The 24,354-nt window shown below is 45.5% G+C and overlaps 1 protein-coding gene across 1 annotated transcript in view; it reads right to left on the reverse strand.

The window, feature by feature from the left end:
• The window catches only part of crppa (CDP-L-ribitol pyrophosphorylase A), a 202,785-nt gene extending 202,294 nt beyond the window's left edge, over positions 1-491 (reverse strand). The window contains exon 1 of the mRNA XM_041183983.1: positions 271-491. Coding sequence (XP_041039917.1) covers positions 271-491 — 221 coding nt within the window. The remainder of the gene's footprint in view (positions 1-270) is intronic.
• Positions 492-24,354: the final 23,863 nt, after the last annotated feature.

Below are 24,354 nucleotides of genomic sequence, written 5' to 3' on the forward strand. Positions count from 1 at the left end.
CCGTTAAGGTAGCCTCCAAGGATGCTTAGCAGAGCTGGCATCCTGAACTGCAATAGAACCAGTATGAATCAAGTAATGACAGCGTTTTCTACATTGCAGCAGTGACTATACTACAAAGCGCTTAAATATCTGTAAAGTGCTTTGGGACGCCAGGGGAAGGAGTGGGTAATGCAATTTCTTTCCTTTTGCGGGTTTTTGCCCTTAAGTATTGTGACGTCAGCAGCGAGTGGGACGTTGTGTGATACCCGGGGTCCGTCCTAACTCGCTCACCTCTCGAATCTTTCCAGTGTAATGCTTATGAGCGGCCTCTGCAGGAGTTGGCAGAATTGCTTCGGAGTCGCCGTGCCCATTCTCTCCCCGCTACCGCCCGCAGGCAGCACTGCTGCTACCGAGAAATCGAGCCTCCGGTTCCCAGCGGCCTGCCCGGTCTGCTTTGATAGATTGCAAACCAAAGGCCGATTCTGTTGTGAATCCCTCACCGTCTCCGCCATCAAAATGAAAGCAAAAGAAAAAAAACACCTTATCAAATGGTGCACTGGCTTTGGGACCAGACCAGCAAAGCTTTACAACCTGTCTTACGGTAGTCTTCAAAAATGCTTTGGCGCCTCTTTGAGGATGGTCTCAGCAGCTGGGTAGCGGGGTGGGGGGTTGTTTGACAGACGCGCGCAGGTTAGGGATTGGGAGCTGATTCCATCGGGATACAAGGCAACAAAAATCCACTTCTGTAGACCTTGCAACTGAACCTCATTTCGGGGGATGCGACTTTTCATTTTTAAAACAAATACGCACATGTACATTAATTGATCTCCATGCACTGCTGAAAAAAGCCAGAGGGGAGAGAACTTTTTTTTTAACGCAGCAATTTATGATCATTGAATATATTGCCTGAAAAGTTGATGGAAGCAGTTTCCATGGTAACTAAAAAAGTTCCCTTCTGTCCTGTATGATTGTATGAAGAAAAGTATATTTTCTTAACTATAATTGTGATGGTATATGAGCTTTGTCTCCCTCCTGCTTTATCTTCCACTCTTTTATGTATCTATTTATGTCACTATCATTGACCTAAATATGGTTTTCCCGAGCATACCAAACAACAGTGGGTGGCATAGTTGCTTGCAGTCACCCCTCCACAATTCCTGCTGAGAAGGAAAGCTTAAGTCAAAGAGTTTCTGATAGGCCATACTGACAGTGGCTTAAAAGATACTCCAGATGAAGGAACTACTGAAATAAATAAGTAGTTAAGAGTAAGTGTGACAAATATGTTAACATTTAGAAAGACAGCATCAGAGCAGAAGAACCAGTTAGGTTTTCTTGTCCAAATTTGAGTTTTATTTATTACTGGTCAAAGGATAACACATAAATTGAATGAACTAAAGGCTCAAATGCAACTTGCAGGGTATGGCATGGCACCCATGGTTAAAAAGGAAGGCTTTAGGATGCAGAAAAGATTTCTGAGAATGGCTGCAGTGATGAGGGACTTCAGTTCTATGAATAGATGGGAGAAGCTGGGATTGTTCTCCTTAGATAAGAGTAGATTGAGAGAAGATTTGATAGCGGTGTTCAAAATAATTAGGGGTCTGGACAGAGTAGATAGAAACTTCCATCTGTAGACAGGTCAAAAACCAAAGACACTGATGTAAAATGATTGACAAAAGAATCTATGATGACATGAGGGAAAGCATTTTTGCACAATGAGCAGTTAGGATCTGGAATGTGCTACCTGGAGGCAGATACACTCATGGCTTTCAGAAGGGAATTAGATAAGCAGCTGAAGAGAAAATTTGCAGGGCTTCAGGAAAAGAGTGAGGGAGTGGGACTGAGTTGCTCTTGCAGAGAGCTAGCATAGACACTACTGGCTGAATGGCCTCCTGTGCTGTTAACTTCTTTGATTACTAAAACATGGCTGCAAGATGGTCATGGTTGGGAGTTAAATATTTCAGGTTATAAAGTCTTCCACCATCTAAAAGCACAAGTCAGGACTGTAATGGAATTCTGTCCACTTGCTTGGATGAGTGCAACTTCAACAACACTCAGGAAACTTGGCACCATTCAAGACAAAGCAGCTGCTTGATCAGCAGCCCGTGATTCACCTTAAATGTTCAGAATCCTGGAACTCCCTTTCTTACACACTGTGGGTGTACCTACACCACATGGACTGCAGTGGTTCAAGACGGCAGCTTCCCAAGGGCAACTAGGGATGGGCAATAAATGCTGGCCCAGCCAGCAAAGCCCACATCCCATGAATGAATTTTTAAAAACTCCTTCGTCCGCTTTGTTTGTGTAGGCTGTTGTTCAGCTGGAAGGGAGGGTAACTCCTTTGGGGTTTCTGTGTGCCCAATAGGGGCACCCCTCACAAGATAATAGCCCCATTATGCCTCCCACCCTGACCTCTGTTACACCACTCCCACCCCCACCCCCCCGCCTCGCTGGGGTCTTGGCCATGTCCACCCAAAATCCCTCAGCTTGCCTTAAATTCTGTATCCATCTCCACGTATTCTTGGGAGCTGGTTGTAGTCCCAGCAGTTGCCACTATTGTCTTCTGGCGTTGCTGGCACTGCAGAGCTGCCGGCCAATCAGCTCTCTAGAGCACAGAGGAAGTCCAACTGTCCAACTCTGACCTAATTAATGCCGTCCCGAGTATAAAATCCGCCCCGATGTCTCAGTGGGAACAACTTGAGAATGAGGTGGCTTTCACTCAAGCTAGGTAAAGATATGACTAAAATAAAGTGAGATGGTTCTGTCATAACTGCAGTTGTAACGACTGTGTCTTGCCAAAGGGAAAAAATTAAGAATTTGAAATTAACAGAAGTACATACTAATATGGTCAAATGTCACCCTGCAGCCCATGGTAATTGTGACTACATACATGTTAATCACAGAGCTCCAAACAAATTATACACATTTGGTGTGAGTGAGATTGGGTAGGATGGAGAAGGAGGTAAATCCTTTATGGATGTGATTGAAGAAAATGTTACTGTCTAAATTGTTGGCACCCTAATGCAGTATATCTGTGCATAGCAGCTTTTCAAAGTTAAGATGATGTTATGGAGAGATATACAGTTTCTTGCCCTCCCATAGTTTGGTCTGCTGCTTAATATAAAGAATATAATAAATGGATAATTCTAGCTTAGCCTAACCTATTATTCACTAGCAGAAACAGCCCTGGGTATTGTTGTCTGCATTGTTGGCATCGCATGATTAGCACTCCATGGTGCTCTCTTTTGTGGCCAGTGGTCAAAGATGACCACTATCATCTGCCACAATAATACTTTCACAGAAACCTCAAACAACTTTGTCCCACGTGGTACTGTACAACTTTGCTCCTCACACGGAGGAAAAGCCTTCTTTGATTTTCAAAGGTTTTACCACATGCAACCCAGTTTATTTCAAATACAATTTCAGGGCTATCCTGTAACGAAGCCACTTAGAATCAACGAGCTAATGTGGGAGATATATTTTCCTTGGGAGCTCAGTCAAGGTATTAGGTTATCATTTGCTGTAGCAGAACATTTAACAGCATCTGTTGTTAGTTGGACTTGCCCTTGCACATAGAGGTTTTTTACATTCTTGCATGGCAAGTCGCTGAACGTACAAACTGGTAATTTTGCATTGATGGAAGCCAGGCATCTGGAACCTGAGTGGACAGGGCAAGAAACTGTATATCTCATTAACCAAACAGATAAACAGATGGCAAATTAACAGCACAAGAACTGAGTAGGGAGGTAGATTGAGTAAATGTGATGTCAAATCAGATACGGAAAGAAATAGAGAAGGAAAGGAAGATTGGATTAAGAGAGAAAAAAAGACCAAGTGAAAAAAAATTAATATTTCTAGTAACAATACCTGAAGGAATAATACTTCATTTTCAATGCCAGAGATGTTGATTGGCACTAACTAATAACATTTTTAAAAGGATGCTTAGACTGGAATGAACAAACTTTAACTTTCTTTTGGGAGATTAGTTTATACCTGATATTCTTTTTTGAACAGGGGGTGTAACATTTTGCAACTCTTGAATATTGCTGAAAAGAGAAATGTTACTGAAACATTTTGTCTTGCACTCATCAGGATAAACACAAAAACTTCAAATGATCACAACAATACGCACTACAGGAGAAAAGGTTGGCAAGTCGATTCTGATTTGCCGGGGTGTTGACATTTTGTTTGCAAAGAACAGTCCCTGCATATGAATAAATCTCGCTTCTTTGAAGCGTAAATGAGCCATGTTTTGAGCTTGACTGATTATCTTAAATTGATTCTTAGTGTAGCTATTAACATACACAGGATTGTTCAGCAAGTGCTGCCCAAATGCAGAATGACATTTTGTTTTGGGTTTTGCAAGCTCTGTCTGTTGACTATGGTCTCTACTCTGCCTGTTACAAAAGAATATGCTGTTTGATTTGATCAACCAGTCGTTTGGACGTACGGCCTACATACCTGGCACCACACCGGCACTGAAATTCGTACACAACATTGCTCAATTGTAAAACAGGCAGAATATATTTTTGAACTGACAGCACCATCCTCTTAGTGGAAAATGCCACTTGCATTGTAGCAGCATGATATGGCTTTTTAACCTGTTGTTCATATTTATAGATCCTCTGCCTTTCCAGGGTAATTTGAGGTAGACCAGGCACTTTTCAGGTCAGAAAGTAGTGGCTTTTGGCTCATTTGTGTGTTTATGCGATACACAGCGAACAATGATCTGATCAGGATAGCCAATGTCCCTCAGGATAGTTTTGATTTACTCTTTTTCTGTATCAAGCTTGCAAGGTAGGCAAATGTCTAGGGCCCTATTTACAAGATTACTGATAAGGCTAACCTTATGGTGCGTGGAGCTTTACAAATGGAGCTGTACAGAGAAGGTAGGCTTGCAGTAGACAGTAGTGGTGAACCCGTTAGCAGATTTCTCAGTTAGACTGCTCCATCTCAAAAGTGAATCAGAGCGTGGGATGAAGATTTTATGATGTGTAAGCAATTCTCTGCCAATACCCTATATCAAAGGACGATTGGACGATCATGGCTAGTACCTCCAAAATCTCCACCCTTACTTCCCCCAAGAATGTAAGGTGCTCAGGAAAGATAAGGAAGGAGGCTGGGTGGTAGTATCGATTTAAGGAGAATATTATAGTTTTGGAGAGAGAGGATGTCCTTTTATTGGTCGAGGATTCAGTCTCTTTGGTTAGAGTTGAGAAATAATAGAGGTGCCATTGCACTACTGGTTTTATTGTGTAGGCCACTAACTAGTCAGAAAGATATAGAGGAACAAGTTTGCAAGGAAACTACAAAGAGGTGCAAGAACCTTAGGCCAGAATCTTCGGGTCAGCGTGCGGAGTCAGCTGCATGCCCGCTGAACTTTCAAAGACCTATTAAGGCCATTTAAAAACTAATTAAAGTAAAGTAATCAACTGAGCTGCCCGTCCAACCTTAATGTTGGCGGGCAGGCAAAGAGCCCAGGCAGCCTTCGCAATTATCATAGCCAGATCTTCAGGTTGGCATGCGGGGGAGGGCCCTGCTCATCGATGTGTAAAATGACGCGCAGTGACGTTCGGCTTGCGTCCCAACAACACCGTGCATCATTCAGATCTTCAGTTTGGCAGGCACGCACCAGAGTCAGCTGTGCGCCCACCGAACTGTCAAAGACCTATTGAGGCCATTTAAAAACTAATTAAAGTGATTAACTGAGCTGCCCATCCAACCTTAAAGTTGACAGGCAGGTGAAGAGCCCAGGCGGCCTTCGCATTTATCATGAAACCTCATCCATGGGCAGGGTGAGGTTTCACGAAGGATTTATAATTCAAATAAATTTTTTTATTACAGTTCATTGACATGTCCCAGCTCATGTGACATGAGGGGACATGTCTTAAATTTTTTTTTTCTTTATTAAAATTAAAACTAACCTCCCTGAGGCAGCTGTGTGGCTCAGGGAGATTTCTGTGCTCTTCGTGACTCAGCTTACTCCTCCATCCGCACAGGGAGCGCTGAGAGCATCTGGGTGCACGTCATGCTGGGTGGGCCTTAATTGGCAGTGCGCAGCTGATCACTGCCTGCTCTCGTTCAGCCCCCCTGACGGGGAGAAAATTCCCCCACAGAGTAGTGATAATGGGGTACTTAAATCTACCTAATATAAACTAGGATAGCCCTAGTTTAAAGGACAGAGAAGACGAGTTCCTGATGTGTGTTCTAGAAATTTTTCTTGATCAGTACATTTTGAACCCAACTAGGAAGGACACATTTGAGGATCTGGTTCTGGAGAATGAGGTGGACCAAGTGTCATTCGTGGAGCATTTAGGGAAAGTGATCATAGTACCACAAGATTTAGACTAGTCGTGGAAAAAGACAAGGAGCACCCTCAAGTAAAAGTTTCCAATTGAAGGAGAACCAATTTCAGTAGGTTGAAATTGGAATGAATGATTGGCAGACAAAACTGCAAAGGAATGATGGGCTGTATTTAAAGAGGCGATGGTTCAGAAGCAGTCAAGGTCTATTCTCAGAAAGGGCAAAGGTCAGGCAACCAAAGCTGGAGCTCCCCAAATGACAGAAGTAATAGAGAATAAGATGAAGCAGAGAAAGGGTGAGTATGGCAGATGTCAGATTGCTAAATGAGAAGCAGATGATTATAGAAATTTCAAAGAAGCAATAGAAAAGGATAGGAGAGAAAAAGGACCATACTCAACCCCCAAATCCAATTTACCAGTCTACAGATGAGATGCAAAAGGAGTGCCCATTTGGTGCCTGTGATTTGCTAACTACATTAAAAAAATGCCTGAACCCAAATATGATACAGGCGTCCTGATACCAGCTTTGCTTTGGGCAGAAGTCAAACATCTTCAGCTCATTAATAGAATTTGTGGGTGTAAAAGGCCAAGTTAAATCTTCAGTATTCTAAAACTTCACTTGAATCAATGATGTTTGAACGAAGCGTTTAGTTTGCTTTGATTTGTTTAATGTATTTTAATCCAAGAACTCATTAATTTTATTGTAATTAAATGAAGTATTGGAGTGGGTGTAAGGGATTTTTAATGGACTGGCATGGTTATATCCTGAGAAGGAACCAGTAAGACTCATCATATTAGATACTTGAATCTATCAGGGCCAACTGAAAAAGGTGAAAATGCAATTGCATTTATATAGTGCCTTTCATGATCTCAGAACGCCACAAATATATAGCATATATATATAAAATATATATAATACATAAAATATATTCTTAAACATAGTAACTATAGTAATGTAATTGAATGAATGAGCTCTAATTTAACGAAATGGGCACTAGCCATTCTGCACAAATACTAAGACAAGCTTCAAAAAATTAGGGGTTTTAAAGTAGTTGGTAGATTGAACCATGGAATTGTAGAAGCCTCGCAGCATAGAAGACAAACACTTATACTATTGCATCTGTTCCAGATCTTTACTTCATTCGGACAGGTCAATTCCAAGTTTGAATTAACCACTATTTGTTAATAAACTCAGGATCCTTGATTCCAAAATCTCTGACTTCTTCTGCCTAAATCACAGGCTAAACCTAATTGAAGATATTGGTTTTCAGATGTCCCCAGAATGGGTTCCATTATGGACTGTGATTTTACCTGACAAAGGCAAAGCAGCCAGATATTTTTGTGTATTTCGTTTTGATCTGTTGCTTAAACAAAATAAATCCCTCCTTTGCAGTTAAAATAATTATCAATATGATATCCTCCACCTATCAAAGAAAATACTGTACCACAGATAGTCCTATTGTAGAGAATGTAAAGCTTTTTAATGTTGGGTGAGTAGAATATTGGAATTCAGTTTGCAATGGATTAAATATCTTCTTTAACTAAAATGAGGAGTGCAACTCTTGATTGAGTCTACGAGGTATAATTTGATCTCAGAACATTATCTTGAAACCTTAAGTTGCATCACATCTTTAAAATGGTGTCAGCCACTTTCCTTGCCAGGACTAAATCCTCTGTCTCTTTTTCTTGACAGTCAGACAAAACCTTTTTATTCTGTGGATGTCACTTCGAAAGATGTATGTACAAATTTCAACACAGGCCATGAAAGCAGAATTGATATTGATACTATTGGTCAATAGTACCGGAAATATCTTCAAGCCCTATACACCTTTCTGCAAAAAACAACAGCTCAAGGCTAGTTTTTTGTACAAATTACTGTGAAATGGTAATCCTCTTTGAAAATGATAAAAGGGATCCAACAATAGAATTGTTCTAATTTTTAAAGCCATTTCAGTGCATCACAGACAAATGTATTTTTTTGGTCAGCTGGATATATGAGATGTGCAAAAACCTATCACCATGTTTAATGCAAACTACTGAGAAATCTGCACAGGTAGAGTTTGGAATTTCCCAGTATGGATATGTACTTATCTCATGGGAACATTAGCTAAGTCCAAAGATGTTAAGGGCAGGTTGACATAACCAATAGGGACACCCAGATCTGTACCAGTGCTGCTGAAGTTTAGCCAGTTAAAATTGCACAGTACAACATACCAGCAGACTTGCTCCATTTTCCAGTTAGATCTATGCTATCTATTATGGCATTGGCTTTCAAATATCTGGGTTAATAGTGAAGAATCCACTGCACATTCATTGGTCTGCAAGTCCCTATAGTGAGCTGGATCAGCTCGGTCAATTGTTATCAGTGTCTCATAGCACTGTGGCCCTTCCGGGGTATTGATTTAACCAGCATACCACAGAGGGTGACTTTGTTTCAGACTTTCAGCAGTAGGCATATATCAATTTGGAGCAACTTTGACTGCAGCAGGTACCAGGAACTCCTTTTGAACTACACGGTGAGCAATAACTTCATCATAAGCTGTGAGAGTATTACTGGCACCATTTGCCCCATTACAAGGTAGGCACACATCACATTGCATTAGTATGGTGTTTCAAAAACACCTGCTTGCAACCAAGTCTTGGTAAGTGCTACCCTAAATACATAAGCAGGTGTTCTCATACCCAGCCTCTCGGTGTGCCTTACAGGCTCTGTCATCCAAAGCCTTCTTATTAACAGTACACTTGCATGATTGAAGAATGTACATGGAGCAATTTGTGATGCTCTTTGTTTTCAACATCCAAGTCCAGTGCTTATCATCACATGTCACGTGCTCAGACCAGGTCAACATATCTCCAGCTGATTGATAAAATTGAGTATGTGGGGAAATTGGATACTTTCTGTTAATTTAAAAGTAACTATTAGCTATATAGTAAATTTTCAATGCTTTTAGCTGCCATGATAGTTCTCTGTTTCAACTTTTAAATCCTCAACTAAGAACATTAGGAATAGGAGTAGACCATTCAGCCCCTCAGGTCTGCTCCACCATTCAATAAGATCATGGCTGATTTTGTGTGTTGATTTCCACATTCACATCTAACCCCAATAACCTTAGATTCTTGTTAGGTAAGGGAATCAATCTACCTCTGACTTAAAATATTCAATGACCCTGCCTCCACTACCTTCTGAGGCAGAGAATTCCAAAGTCGCACAACCTTCCAAGAGAAAAAATGTCTCATCTCTGTCCTAAAAGGGCAACTCCGAATTTTAAAACAGTGCCCCTTAGTTCTGGACTCAACCACAAGAGGAAACATCCTTTCGACATTCACCTTGTCAAGGTCATTCAGGATCTTGTATACTTCAATCAAATCATCCCTCACTCTTCTAAACTCCAGTGAAAACAAGCCCAGTCTGCCCAACATTTCCTCATAACATAACCCACTCATTCTAGGTATCAATCTAGTAAACCTCCTTTGAACTCCTCCAATGCATTTACATCCTTCCTTAAATTAGAGACCAAAACTGCACACAGTATTCGAGCTGCAGTCTCACCAATGCCCTGTATAACTGAAGCATAACATACTTACTTTTATGTTCAATTCCTCATAATAAAGGACAGCATTTTATTAGCCTTCATAAATACTTGCTGTACCTGCATACCAACTTTTTGTGATTCATACTAGAACACCTAGATCCCTCTGCACCTCAGAATTATGCAGCTGTTCTCCATTTAAGTAATACTCTGCTTTTTTGTTCTTCCTGCCAAAGTGAACATTTTCCCACATTAAACTCCATTTTCCAGATCTTTGCCCACTCACTCAGCCCATCTATATCCGTCTGTCAGCTCCTCATGTCCTCTTCGTAACATACTTTCCTACCTATCTTTGTGTCATCTGCAAATTTAGCTACTTCCCTCATCTAAGTCATTGATGTAAATCGGAAAAAATTGAGGCCCCAGTACAGATCCCCGTGGGACGCCACTCGTCACATCCTGCCAACAAGAAAAAGACCCATTTATGTGCATTCTCTGCTTTCTGCTGGCCAGCTAATCTTCTATCCATGTCAATATATTACCCACTACACCATGCACTTTTATTTTCTGTAATAATCTTTGATGTGGCACCTTATCAAATGCCTTATGGAAATTCAAGTACAGTACACCTACAGGCTCCCCTTTATCCACTGCGCATGTTATGCCTTCAAAAACCACCAATAAATTGGTTAAACATGATTTTCCTTTCACAAAAGCATGCTGACTCTTACCTATTGCTTTGAGCTCTCCCAAGTGCCCAGCTATAACTTCCTTAATGATAGATTCTAATAACTTCCCCACGTCAGACGTCAAGCGAACTGGCCTATAGTTTCCTGTTTTCTGCCTCCCTCCCTTCTTGAATAGAGGGGTTATATTTGCTACCTTCCAATCTGATGGAACCTTTCCAGAATCAAGCGAATTTTGGAAAATTAACACCAGCACATCAACTACCTCATTAACCACGTCTTTTAAGATCCTAGGATGTAGTCCATTGGGACCCGGAGACTTGCCTGCCAGCAGCTCCATCAATTTGCTCAGTACCGTTTACCTAGTGATTTCATTTTCACCAAGTTCCTTTCTCCCGTTCACCTCCTGATTTATTTACAGCTATTACTGGAATGTTTTTTATATCCTCCATAGTGAACACGGAAGCAAAATATTTGTTCATTTCTTCTGCCATTTCCTTATTATCTACTATTAACTCCCCACTGTCACTCTCTAGAGGACCAACACTCACATTACTTACTCTTTTCCTTTTTAAATACCTGTAGAAGCTCTTGCTATCCGTTTTCACATTTCTAGCTAGCATACTGTATGTAATACTACAAATGTGCTTTAACTGAAGTTCTATACAAATTTACCTAATAATCTGAACCTTTATCCCTTGGCTACTGATTTTTTGTTTTCCAGGCAGGTGGCTATCCATTATGCTACTTGTTCCCTAACGCCACATGGTTCACGCTTAGTCATGAGTTTACTATGTGATGCTTTATCAAAGGCAATTTGAAAATCCAAATATAGTGAGCACAAAATTTACTTGTTTAATGCCTGTATTTTCAGCACTATGGGGGCCATTTCAAGTCCAAAATGCTGTCCTTGCCACATGCACACAATTTTGCGGGCCATGCTGGAAGCCATTTTAGTGAGGATATTAGCATTGGCCTGGGATTGCATACCAGAAGAATGCAGAGAAGGCAGATCGTGATGTCTATTAGCATGTGATATTAATTTGAGCCCAGCAGTGTTATTTTTGACCCCAGCATTCAAGCCAACACCTCTTAACCTCACATTGCTGAACATGCATTCAGCAGCAGGAAGGATCCCCATCAGCCTTGTTTAAAGGGATCATCAACTGCTTCAGGTTAGTTGCTGATTGATTCCGGCTGCCTGTTGCTGAGTTAGTAGAAGTATTTGGCTGTCTGTACTGTTATTTACAGTTCTGAATTCTACATGGAGTGGTGTGGCATGCGGTAAAAGCCTTGATTCTCATTCACAAGTTCTGCCCATGCCTTTTGCTCCCAATCATGGGTAGTTTGTATCTCACTTGACCTGCAGTATGACAAGGAGAAAGAGCAGAGGGCAAGTTGCTAGAAGAAGGAGGAGAAGGAGAAGGGTTCTCAGCAGGAATCCACTCAGGCTCTTCAGGGAGGAATTCTACCTCAAACTCAGAGGGGAACTCTGTGCAACCAAGGAGGTTCTTGCTGAAATCTGCCACCAATTGTAGGCAGATATGCAGCCTCAGCAGAGCGATGACACTGTTGCCAATGGCTATAAAGGTGACCATGGCCATGAACCTCCTTGCTCCAGGCCCCTTCCAGACTGGAGCAGGCAACATCTTCAACATCTCATAATTTGCTATACACTCTTGTACAAGGAAGGTCATTGACGGGAATATATTACATTCTTTTTCTCCAGACAGAAGCAAGTGGAGTGAGTACATGGGAAGCAGGCTTTCCCACGCTTCAGGGTGTCATTGACTACACAAAAGTCGCTTTGGAGGCGCCAAATGTAAATTCAGAGATATAGCACGTCCACAGCACCATTATATGTTATCGCCATCTGGTGGCTGGGAGCCCAGTTCCCATGTAGGTGCAGCCATTTGCGAGCTTATATAGCTCAATTTCATGGTTGCATTAAAGCTCGATGTTTTCATCTAAACACTGTTGACATTGTAATCCAGTTTATGTGCCAACCTGAAGGTAAACACAGGCCAGTAGCATGGGGGCAGCAGTGGAATGTTTTCACACTATTCATCAAAGGAAATTGGTGAGTTTATGTGGTGCACATACTCAAGTATTGACCTCAACCTGGTCCACACTATTGCAGTACAGTAACAGCGGAAACTATGGCAGCCTTGCATCGGGCACCAGAGCAGTGGTGCTTAAAGGGAAGATCAAGACAGTCAATTCTCTGATCATTGACACTTCAACTTGATTACACTTTGACACTTAATCCTAACTTTGCCCTTGCCTTGTTGATGGTATCACCTGGGAGAAGAGAATCAAGACTAACCCCCTTTGTGGATTCAGAGATGCAGAAAGTGATGGGACACATCGCTCAATAAGAGGTGAGTTTATTGGACCTGATGCTAGGACAGATAGTGAATTACTGCCCTGTTATATCACGCAACTCTACAGTTAAAGCAATAATCTCACTTGCTTCAATATGGCAGATCCCACCTGCATTCTGGCTTCCAGGCCATGGGTCTTAGGCCTTGCTGATTTCAAAATACAATCAGATGAAAGGTATGAGAATCTGTATCAATGTGTGATGGCCATCTTTGAGGAAAACCTCTTGCTGTAAAGTGGGATCATCACAACCTGCCTTTGCTGAAGATGAAGAGATGGCACCCTTACTGGAGCACATAGTGGTTCTATATTGGCTACAACTCATTCATCCTAGCCTACCACATCAAGTGAAGCAGAGGTATGGCACTGAATTCAGGTCACGCACTCTGGCAACCATTAAGCCAGAAATTTCCCAAGCCTTGGATTTCCCTGTAGATTCACACATCTGCGCACTGCTTCTTCCTCCTTCCAGGAGTACCGGACAGTTTCACCCTCAACTAACAAGACAAAACTCCGTAACTCCCTCACACACCCAACAGGTCTCATGCCCATTTTGTAAGCAAGTGGATCAAACAGGTAAATATTTCCTCAGAAAGTAAGTTTCTGCCAGATCAAGACCACCAATAAGACTTAAGCTCATAAGATAGCAGCTAACCTGGTTGATAATGATATTATTGTCAACACTTGTTTAGACAAAGGGATTGAGAAACCTGACACACCTTTCCCTGTTACTGAACATCACCAACATCCACTTGGTCACAACACAAAAATAAAAGCCACCACAAAACAAATATTCCAAACCAACTTTATAAATCAAACCATTCCATATTACATAAAAAATCAACAAATCACACTTGTGCATTCCCTTCATGCCTGTCTTCCCTCTGCCTTTGCCTGTCTTAGAGCTACCCTATTGGCTGCAGCATGAGTGCTGGAAGGTTGCTGACTTTCAGAGGGAAAGATGTAAATGGTCTTGCAGAATGACCTTGCAGTGCTCTTGCCCTAGAAGACCTGGAATGAGATTACCTCGACATGGATGGCAGCTGTCTGGGCTGGCTATCTGACAAGCAACAGCAGGGGCACTGACGGAATGATGGTGGTGGGTGAATGAATGCTGTCATCTTGAGAGAGGACAGTAGGTTCGCCCTCCATGGAACCACTGCCACTCCCCTGCAGCGATACCTGGGATATTCTCAGAAGGGGGCAAGTCCCAATGTCAGGGCCATATGCAGGTCCTAAGCCTGCACAGACAGTCAACAGGACCACAGTGGCAAACATCCCAGAGGAGGCCTCTATTCAGCCACCCCTAGGCCTGTTGTTCAATTAAGGACGATGGGATGGCTCACCACACTGCCAGCCTAATCAGGCGAAAACAGGTCTGCAGCTTTATGACAGATGGCTGCTACTGAGGCTGCAACGAGGATGAGACAGTGCCTAAATTTTGATATGCCCTTGCAGGGCAATCAGAATTTTTTTTTTTCTCTGCTGGGGCCAGACAGGTAGGTCCCTGCAATCAGAGGGGTAGCCCCTCTAGCAGCAGCATCAGGACTGGGGATTGGGGGGCGAGGGTGAGGCCTCTCGCTAGGAACCTTCTGTACTCTGGCCCTACTGTTCTGTTGACTTCCAGACTGGTTTGTTTCTCCCTGGTTCTTGGAGTAATGAGATTTTTATTTGAAGTCAGTTTTGATCGTGTACCCACATGATCCATAACTCTATTGCCCACACAAATGATTCAAAGTTAGAAGGCATTGCTACACAATGGGGAATGCCTGAAGCCTGTTCACATCTGCTTATGATAAACTGGTTTCCCTGCAGCTCTCTTTTTTAAATATCAAACTCAGAGACTGTGAATCTGGGAGTCCATGGGCTTTGAGCTTTGTGTTAATACACAGGCTGAAAGAGGGGTAAGTTCCACAAGTGGTTCCGTCTCCAGCATGCCTATTCAAGGGCAGGTGCCCTGCCCATGGTAGCTTAACTAAGAACTTCCCTTGAGACTTGAGGTAATTCTGAGCCTGTGCAGAATTTACAAAAGGCACCTGACTGTTGGCAGCCATCTTAGCAGCTGCTGTTTTAGTCTTTTAAAACTCATTGGTTTTCAGCCAGTAAAGACATAAAGTAATTTTCGATACAAAGCTTGGCTCCACAACACTATTCCCTTTTCTAATGAATTTTAATATCTATGTAATAGGGCCTCTGTTATTTCTTCATTAACTTCTTTTAATTTTTGAGGACATAATCTATCTGACAAAGTAATTATTTAAAATTTCTGCTATTTCACTACTTATGAGTTTATCAATTATATCCCTTAGCAGCTCTACTCCTATCCTGATTTTTCTTTGGTTATTTATGTATCTGTGGAATATTTCACTATTTTCTGAATGTGAATGAACACACAGGTGAATTCCTGGCATCAATAAGAGGAGGGGGTGGATGGACATCTGAGATATCTGCAAGACAATCTGGAGAAATCAGGTCCCCTATATTTCCCATTGTTATATCTATTGCAACCAGAATGAAAAGATATACATTAAACTTTAGTTGGATGAGCTAATTCCTTGACAGCTCAACAATTCTTTTCTCCCTCTGGCATTATCACCCACCTGTATGGGGAGAATTTTACCCATGTCGGGCAGGGTGTGTGGGTGCAGGCATGGGCGGTCGTGGTGGCGATCAGGACCACGCCGCCATTTTATGCGGGCGAGCCAAATAAGGCCTGCCCAGCGTGTTCGCCGACTCCCGGGGACAGCAGGAGTGGGCGGGCGGAAGCCAATCGGCAATCGTCGTCAGGGCGAATGGTGACCCGGAGGCCTGTTTAAAGGCCAAGCTGCAGCTGCTCCAAGGCTGCTGTACATGGCCAGAGGTTGGGGCCAAGGTACACCGAGGCTAGACATGTAGGAGGGTAGGGCTGGTGGTCACTGTGTGCCCAGGTTTTCAGACAAGTGCCTTGCTGCCCTCTTTGTGGAGTTGGTAGCGGAAGGTGCTCGTCCCCCAGGGAGGAGGAGGCCACCTCACTTGACCAAGCATGCGTGGGAGGAGGTAGTGGAAGTCACGAGTTCCCATGACGTGGTGCAGTGCTCATGGACCCAGTGCCACAAGCGCTTCAATGACCTGCTGCGCATGGGAAGGGTGAGTAACATGTTGGCATCGTTCACTTCACCCATCATGTGAGCTTCTCCCCCACTGATGCCCCACCCATGTCTGAGTGGCCTGAGTGCAATGAGTCATTGATGGTATTTGTCCTAAGCTGGGTGAGCCACCAGATATTCCCTATGCGTTCGTCAGCCTGAGAGGGTGGTGATGAGATGGGTTCTGCACCCGCAGTATGTGGTGGACTGAGACCCACATGACTGTGATGGGGGCAACCTGGAGGATCCACACCCAGGTGCACTGCTTGAACTCCAGGACTTGTCGAAGTCAGGGTGACGACATGGTGTGAGGGGATGTTCAAGGTGGCGTGGCACAAATAGATCTGCTGCCCCCTGCGCTCCACGTCATTGTGCCTCCTTACTACGGCAGGTTAAACTGCGTGCTCCCAACTGTGATGAAGGCAGCGTGTGGCCAAGGGCAGGGGGGAAAGAGAGGACACATCTAGCATATTTGTGTGAGCGCTGGCCAGCATCGGGGGAAGGATGACACTGCACCCCTGCAATGGGCAACTGGGCTTGGGGTGGGCCGGCCACCAGGAGATTGATGGTACAAGTATCACTTATCGATGCTAATTTTTAATTTCCAGGAGAAGAATTCTCATAACAATGCCAAGAGGTCAGGACTGGCAGTGGGCCAGGCCAGATTTTGCTGCTTAACCATTTTGAGCGGGAGGCTCTCGATCTGGACAGGCACCACGCGCCCAAGTCCATTGGAGCCGGAGAGGCTGGGGCTCCACAGGCAGGTATACGTCACTAGTGGCCTCCCAACATCCATGCCATTGCTGATTGTTGAGTGAGTGACATAACCAACATGGCTTGCCCACTGCTTGTGGAATGATGATCCGGGGGACAGGCATGTACATTGACATTGTCCGCAGGCTAACTGATTGAATGTCCTTACTCTTCCTTTCAGCATCAGCGGCGCAGGGCCAGGAGCCAGAGCAGCAGGGACCCCCTCTGACACCTGAGAGGCATGAAGTTGCACGATCAGAAGCATCACACCATCTTTGCCAGACAGGCACCAGCACAGATACTGGCACCTCGGTGAGCATCATATCTTCGGCGAGTGTCCCAGGTCACAGCAGTGAAGGCACTTCACAGTCGCTGGAGGAGCTGGCAGAGACAGAGATTGCCGATGGCGTCAGCAGTCGGAGGACTTCAGGGTCCCAGGCATATGCTCAGTCCTTGGCTGATGATGAGCTTCTGGAGTCGTCGGCGATGCAGCAAACTGATGAGATGTGGCCAGGTGTGCGGGACCATCTGGTGGACATACATGAGGCTATGCTTGGCTTGGTGTCAGTGCTGGAGGAGTCTACATGGACTGTAGCCGATGCACTGAGCCTCATTGCTCAGCGCCAAGCTTCCTCCATGGAGAGGCAGCTCCAGGGACAGGATCAGGGGTTCCTCGGACCTGCAATCCCTCACAGGGACATTGACCTCATGTGGTCAGTGCCCATGTGGGCGGTGGTTTGGGCTCCAGGTATCCCACCTTGGTGCCCATCCATCTACGGTGAGCAGGGAGGGCTGAATGGACCTCATGTCGGCAGAGCCGCTGCCTGTCATCTCTGCTGGCGCCTTTCAGGGCGCTTTGGATGAGAGCGACAGCTCCTCTGCCCCTCCGCCAGTAACCATGGCACCCAATGAGGCTGAGACGACTGGGGAGATGCCAGTTGTGGAGCTGGCAGCTCCCTCCCAGGTGGGGCCAGCACAGGCTTGACATCCACCAAGGTCATCGAGGCTAACAGGACATCAGAGAGAGCAGGCTGTTTCAGATGCTAGTGCCAGCGAGGGGGCACCACAAAGATGTAGCACCTGCAAATATAAAATGAAGGCACCTTAGGGACACCCTGGGTTCATCACTGATGGTTTTTTGTTGTCCCCCCATGAGTTCCTTCTGACGGTGTGTGAAATGCAACACCATTTTATTTCTGTTACGTCAAGAGACTTTTGTTACAGCATTAAATTTATGTTGTCTAAAATGGCTGGGGGTCCCCCCCTTTCTCAGGCAGGTGCATAGGTTCCTGAGATTTGATGAGTGATTTGTGTGTTATTTACATTTGTTGACTGGGCCCATTGTCAATGCTCCTATTCAGACAGATTTTGCACTACGGTCTCCAGGATGGAGGCTACAGTTCAAGGATAAAAACAAAAAACTGCGGATGCTGGAAATCCAAAACAAAAACAGAATTACCTGGAAAAACTCAGCAGGTCTGGCAGCATCGGTGGAGAAGAAAAGAGTTGACGTTTCGAGTCCTCATGACCCTTCAACAGAACTGAGCGAATATAAGGAGAGGGGTGAAATATAAGCTGGTTTAAGGTGGTGGGGGAAGAAGAGAAGTTGGAGGGGGGTGGTTGGTGTGGTTGTAGGGTCAAGCAAGCAGTGATAGGAGCAGATAATCAAAAGATGTCACAGACAAAAGAACACAGAGGTGTTGAAGGTAGTGATATTATCTAAATGAATGTGCTAATTAAGAATGGATGGTAGGGCACTCAAGGTACAGCTCTAGTGGGGGTGGGGTTGAAAGACTAGTGGGGCATAAAAGATTTAAAAATAATGGAAATAGGTGGGAAAAGAAAAATCTATATAAATTATTGGAAAAAGCAAAAGGAAAGGGGAAGAAACAGAAAGGGGGTGAGGATGGAGGAGGGAGTTCAAGATCTAAAGTTGTTGAATTCAATATTCAGTCCAGAAGGCTGTAAAGTGCCTAGTCGGAAGATGAGGTGCTGTTCCTCCTGTTTGCGTTGGGCTTCACTGGAACAATGCAGCAATCCAAGGACAGACATGTGGGCAAGAGAGCAGGGTGGAGTGTTAAAATGGCAAGCGACAGGGAGGTTTGGGTCATTCTTGCGGACAGACCGCAGGTGTTCTGCAAAGAGGTCGCCCAGTTTACGTTTGGCCTCTCCAATGTCGAGGAGACTGCATTGGGAGCAATGAATGCAGTAGACTAAGTTGGGGGAAATGCAAGTGAAATGCTGCTTCACTTGAAAGGAGTGTTTGGGCCCTTGGACGGTGAGGAGAGAGGAAATGAAGGGGCAGGTATTGCATCTTTTGCGTGGGCATGGGGAGGTGCCATAGGTGGGGGTTGAGGATTAGGGGGTGATGGAGGAGTGGACCAGGGTGTCCCGGAGGGAACGATCCCTACAGAATGCCGCCGGGGGGGGATGAAGGGAAGATGTGTTTGGTGGTGGCATCATGCTGGAGTTGGCGGAAATGGCGGAGGATGATCCTTTGAATACGGAGGCTGGTGGGGTGATAAGTGAGGACAAGGGGGACCCTATCATGTTTCTGGGAGGGAGAAGAAGGCGTGAGGGCGAATATGTGGGATATGGGCCGGTGCTGTTGTTGTCTGGCGCATTGACCTCTACCTCCTCCTACCTCTCCCTGGACCATGACCCCACCACTGAACATCGAGCCATTGTTTCCAGGACTGTCACAGACCTCATCTCCTCTGGAGATCTTCCTCCCACAGCTTCCAACCTGATAGTCGCCCAACCTCGGACGGCCCGCTTCTACCTCCTACCCAAAATCCACAAACAGAACTGTCCCGGCAGACCGATTGTGTTAGCCTGATCCTGCCCCATGGAACTCGTTTCTCGTTATCTTGACTCCTTTCTCTCTCCCCTTGTCCAGTCCCTTGCCACCTACATCCCTGATTCCTCTGACACCTTACGTCACATCAACAATTTCCAGTTCCCTGGCCCCAACCGCTTCCTCTTCACCATGGACGTCCAATCCCTCTACACCTCCATCCTCCACCAGGATAGTCTGAGGGCCCTTAGCTTCTTCCTCGAACAGAGGCCCGAACAATCCCCATCCACCACTACTCTCCTCCCTCTGGCTGAACTTGTTCTCACACTGAACAATTTCTCCTTTAACTCCTCTCACTTCCTCCAAATAAAAGGTGTGGCTATGGGTACCCGCATGGGCCCCAGCTATGCCTGTCTCTTTATGGGGTATGTGGAACATTCCTTGTTCCAGTCCTACTCCGGCCCCCTTCCACAACTCTTTCTCCGGTACATCGATGATTACTTCAGTGCTGCTTCATGCTCTTGTCGGGACTTGGAAAAATTTATTAATTTTGCTTCCAATCTCCACCCCTCCATCATTTTCACCTGGTCCATCTCTGACACTTCCCTTCCCTTCCTTGACCTCTCTGTCTCAATCTCTGGTGATAGACTGTCCACCAATATCCATTACAAGCTTACCAACTCCCACAGCTACCTCGACTACAGCTTCTCACACCCCGCTTCCTGTAAGAACTCCATCCCATTCTCTCAGTTCCTTCGCCTCCGTTGCATCTGTTCTGATGATGCTACCTTCAAAAACAGTTCCTCTGACATGTCCTCCTTCTTCCTTTTCCACCCACGGTCGTTGACAGGGCTCTCAACCATGTCCGGCCCATCTCCCACCCATCCGCCCTCACGCCTTCTCCTCCCTCCCAGAAACATGATAGGGACCCCCTTGTCCTCACTTATCACCCCACCAGCCTCCGCATTCGAAGGATCATCCTCCGCCATTTCCGCCAACTCCAGCATGACGCCACTACCAAACACATCTTCCCTTCACCCCCCCGGTGGCATTCCGTAGGGATCATTCCCTCCGGGACACCCTGGTCCACTCCTCCATCACCCCTTAATCCTCAACCCCCACCTATGGCACCTCCTCATGCCCATGCAAAAGATGCAACACCTGCCCCTTCATTTCCTCTCTCCTCACCGTCCAAGGGCCCAAACACTCCTTTCAAGTGAAGCAGCATTTCACTTGCATTTCCCCCAAATTAGTCTACTGCATTCATTGCTCCCAATATGATCTCCTCTACATTGGAGAGACCAAACGTAAACTGGGCGACTGCTTTGCAGAACACCTGCGGTCTGTCCGCAAGGATGACCCAAACCTCCCTGTCGCTTGCCATTTTAACACTCCACCCTGCTCTCTTGCCCACCTGTCTGTCCTTGGATTGCTGCATTGTTCCAGTGAAGCCCAACGCAAACTGGAGGAATAGCACCTCATCTTCCAACTAGGCACTTTACAGCCTTCCGGACTGAATATTGAATTCAACAACTTTAGATCTTGAACTCCCTCCTCCATCCCCACCCCCTTTCTGTTTCTTCCCCCTTCCTTTTGCTTTTTCCAATAATTTATATAGATTTTTCTTTTCCCACCTATTTCCATTATTTTTAAATCTTTTATGCCCTGCTAGTCTTTCCACCCCACCCCCACTAGAGCTGTACCTTGAGTGCCCTACCATCCATTCTGAATTAGCACATTCGTTTAGATAATATCACCACCTTCAACACCTCTGTGTTCTTTTGTCTGTGCCATCTTTTGATTATCTGCTCCTATCACTGCTTGCTTGTCCCTACAACCACACCAACCACCCCCCCAACCAACTTCTCTTCTCCTCCCCCCCCACCCCACTCACCTTAAACCAGCTTATATTTCACCCCTCTCCTTATATTCGCTCAGTTCTGTTGAAGGGTCATGAGGACTCGAAACGTCAACTCTTTTCTTCTCCACCGATGCTGCCAGACCTGCTGAGTTTTTCCAGGTAATTCTGTTTTTGCTACAGTCCAGGCTTGCGTTGGAGATCCATATGTGCTGTGCTAGCTAAATGTTCTATGGATTCAAGCACCCCGGGTGTCCCTGCCTCCATGGATTATGCCCGGGTCAGCGCGTGCCCCTCATCATTTCTCTGTGCGTTCTCATCCTCGGACTGACTGCTGGACTCATCGTGTTCAGACGCAGCTACTCCGTCTACATCTTCTTTATCCACAGCGTCCCCCCTTTGCAGTGCCAGATTGTGGAGAGTGCAGCATGCAACCACTATCAGCGACATTTGATATGGGGGATATTGGAGTGCACCCCCCGAACAGTCCAGGCATCTGAAGCGCATTTTGAGAAGACCGACAGCTCTCTCCAACACAATCCTTGTGGAGCCGTGGCTCCTATTGCACCGCTGCTCAGCTTCTGTTCTTGGATGGTGGAGAGGCGTCATGAGCCACCTTCTGAGGGGATAGTCCTTGTCACCCAGCAGCCATTCATACAGCCGGGCTTTAGCACTGATGAGTTCTGGAACTTGCGAGTGTCTGAGGATGTAGGCGTCATGGGAGCTGCCTGGGCACCTTGCACAGACTTGCAGAATCAGCATCCAGTGATCACACGCTATCTGCACGTTCATGGAGTGGAAGCCCTTCCTGTTGATGAAGGCACCGGGCTCACCTGCTGGTGCCTTGATAGCCACACGCGTGCAGCCTATAGCACTCTGGATGCGGGGGAAGCCAACAATGGCTGCGAAGCCTCTGGCTCGCTCTGTCTGGCTGGCCTCATCCCACCGATAGTGGATGAAGGTCAATTCACGCCTGAACAGAGTGTTTGTGATCTGCTTGACACAAGTGTGGACAGCTAATTCAGAGACACCATAAAGATCATCTACCGACCCCTGGAAAGAGCCGGAGGCATAGAAGTTGAGGGCAGCTCTGACCTTTAGAGCCATGGGCATGGGGCGTCCACCCACACAGTTAGCTGAGATCTCTGGACCAATCATCTGACAGATATAGTTGACTGTCTCCCTTGACAGACAGAGCCTCCTTCGGCACTGCACCTCAGACATATTGAGGTAGGTGCTTCGCCTTCTGCTTACCCTGGCAGCAGGATATTGGCATCTTCTATGGCCCCTTGCGCCTTGGACTTCCTCTTGGCCCTGCACCCCTGTGCCTGTGCCTGTTCTCCCAAAGGTAGCTCCCCTGCAGGCTGAATGTGCACTCCTGGCCTGCTCCTCCTTCTAGCCCTCCCTTCCTCTTCAGATGAGGTGCCTCCAGTGGAGAGATCACCTCCTATTCCCAGGCTCAGGGAGGCTTCCTGAAACCTACAGGCCCCAAAACAAACCCTCACTGAAAAGTGCTGAGCTGAAGATTATGAGTCCAGTCCAAGCAGCTGCAATGTGTTTGCAACTTTCTCACCTCACACAGGCAAGTTTCACTAACTTCTGAGCAGTAACTTTTAAATGTCTGGATTCACTGAGCTCTCTTCATACACCCGTGGATGAGCTTCATACAAATTTCTAATACCCGCCTGCCCGTTGCGCCCGTGCGATCTTCAGCTCGTCGCCTTAAAATCCAGGTCAATTGGAGCCTCAAGGGCTTTAAGTGGCCCATTAATTAATGGCAGGCACACAACGGACATCGTCGCACACCCGCCCACCGAAATATCGTGATGGCGCGTGATGACGTCGGGATACACGCCCAACATCACCGCATGTCATTTTACGCACTGACGTGTGGATCCTGCCCCTGCACACCAACAGAAAAATTCTGTCCCATGAGTAGCAAAAAAAACCTGACTTTTGTCGTTAAAAACAATGCTTTAAGGCATTAAACTTAAAAAGTAATAAAATGACATTCATGAATTCAGGAGAACTATATCTACTATCCTGTGCGCAAATTATATTAAAAACTTCCATCCTTACACACAAGTTCCAAATTAATTTCTACAATATTATCCAATATGTGGACAATTAAGCCACTTTGATGCATAATCGTGAATCATCCTTCATTTGTAAGCATGGCTCTTTAGAAAATATCAGCAAGAGACTGGGATAAGCAGCTCAAAGCCATGCTACCGAGGACCATCCAGCACTGAATCATGCAGCCTCTATTGAATGGGAGCAGCTGGCTTTGGCCATCAAGGCCAGCAGCGCCTTAGCAAAACTCTTTCTTGTCCTTGCACGAGCTCATATTTCCCAGGAGAGGGTCCAGACACGAGGAGAGGTTCCTTACCTTCCTGTTATCACTGCCAAGGAGGAGGGAGCCATGGACATCACCAGGGTCACTGATCATGAGGAAGTCAGGCAAAGTGAAATGGGCAACCGTCGTGGAGATGGTGATTAAAGTGTGCAATGCATTCACTAAGGGGTCATCTGACAGCATTCCGTAGACTGAGTTACATTATGAAATCTCAGTGCGTGCAGAGGTTTCTGTCCTCCAAGACTAGTTCCCCAGATCTCGTTTTATACCTCTGACATGTCTAAGAGGTCAAGACAATGAGACCAATTCCTTTATCATTATCAGAGCAAGTGCATCCACATCAGAGCCCAGAAGAAGCACCATCATATCTTCCAAGCACATGCACCACCAGTCACATCAGTGGGTCCATCCATCCGTTTCAATAGGGTAGCACTGGATGACGAGCATGGCATTAATATGCAGGAGGATATACCAGAAGCAGAGCAACTGTAAGCCCCTTGGAGGATGGAGGATAGACATAGCCCTACTCTGCTGGACACAGATGCAGGGCTTCAAGTGTTGCAGGAAAGGGGTCTCTACTTAGACCAGT

The sequence above is a fragment of the Carcharodon carcharias genome, chromosome 3 (assembly GCF_017639515.1).
Source record: "Carcharodon carcharias isolate sCarCar2 chromosome 3, sCarCar2.pri, whole genome shotgun sequence".
NCBI classification, from domain to species: domain Eukaryota; kingdom Metazoa; phylum Chordata; class Chondrichthyes; order Lamniformes; family Lamnidae; genus Carcharodon; species Carcharodon carcharias.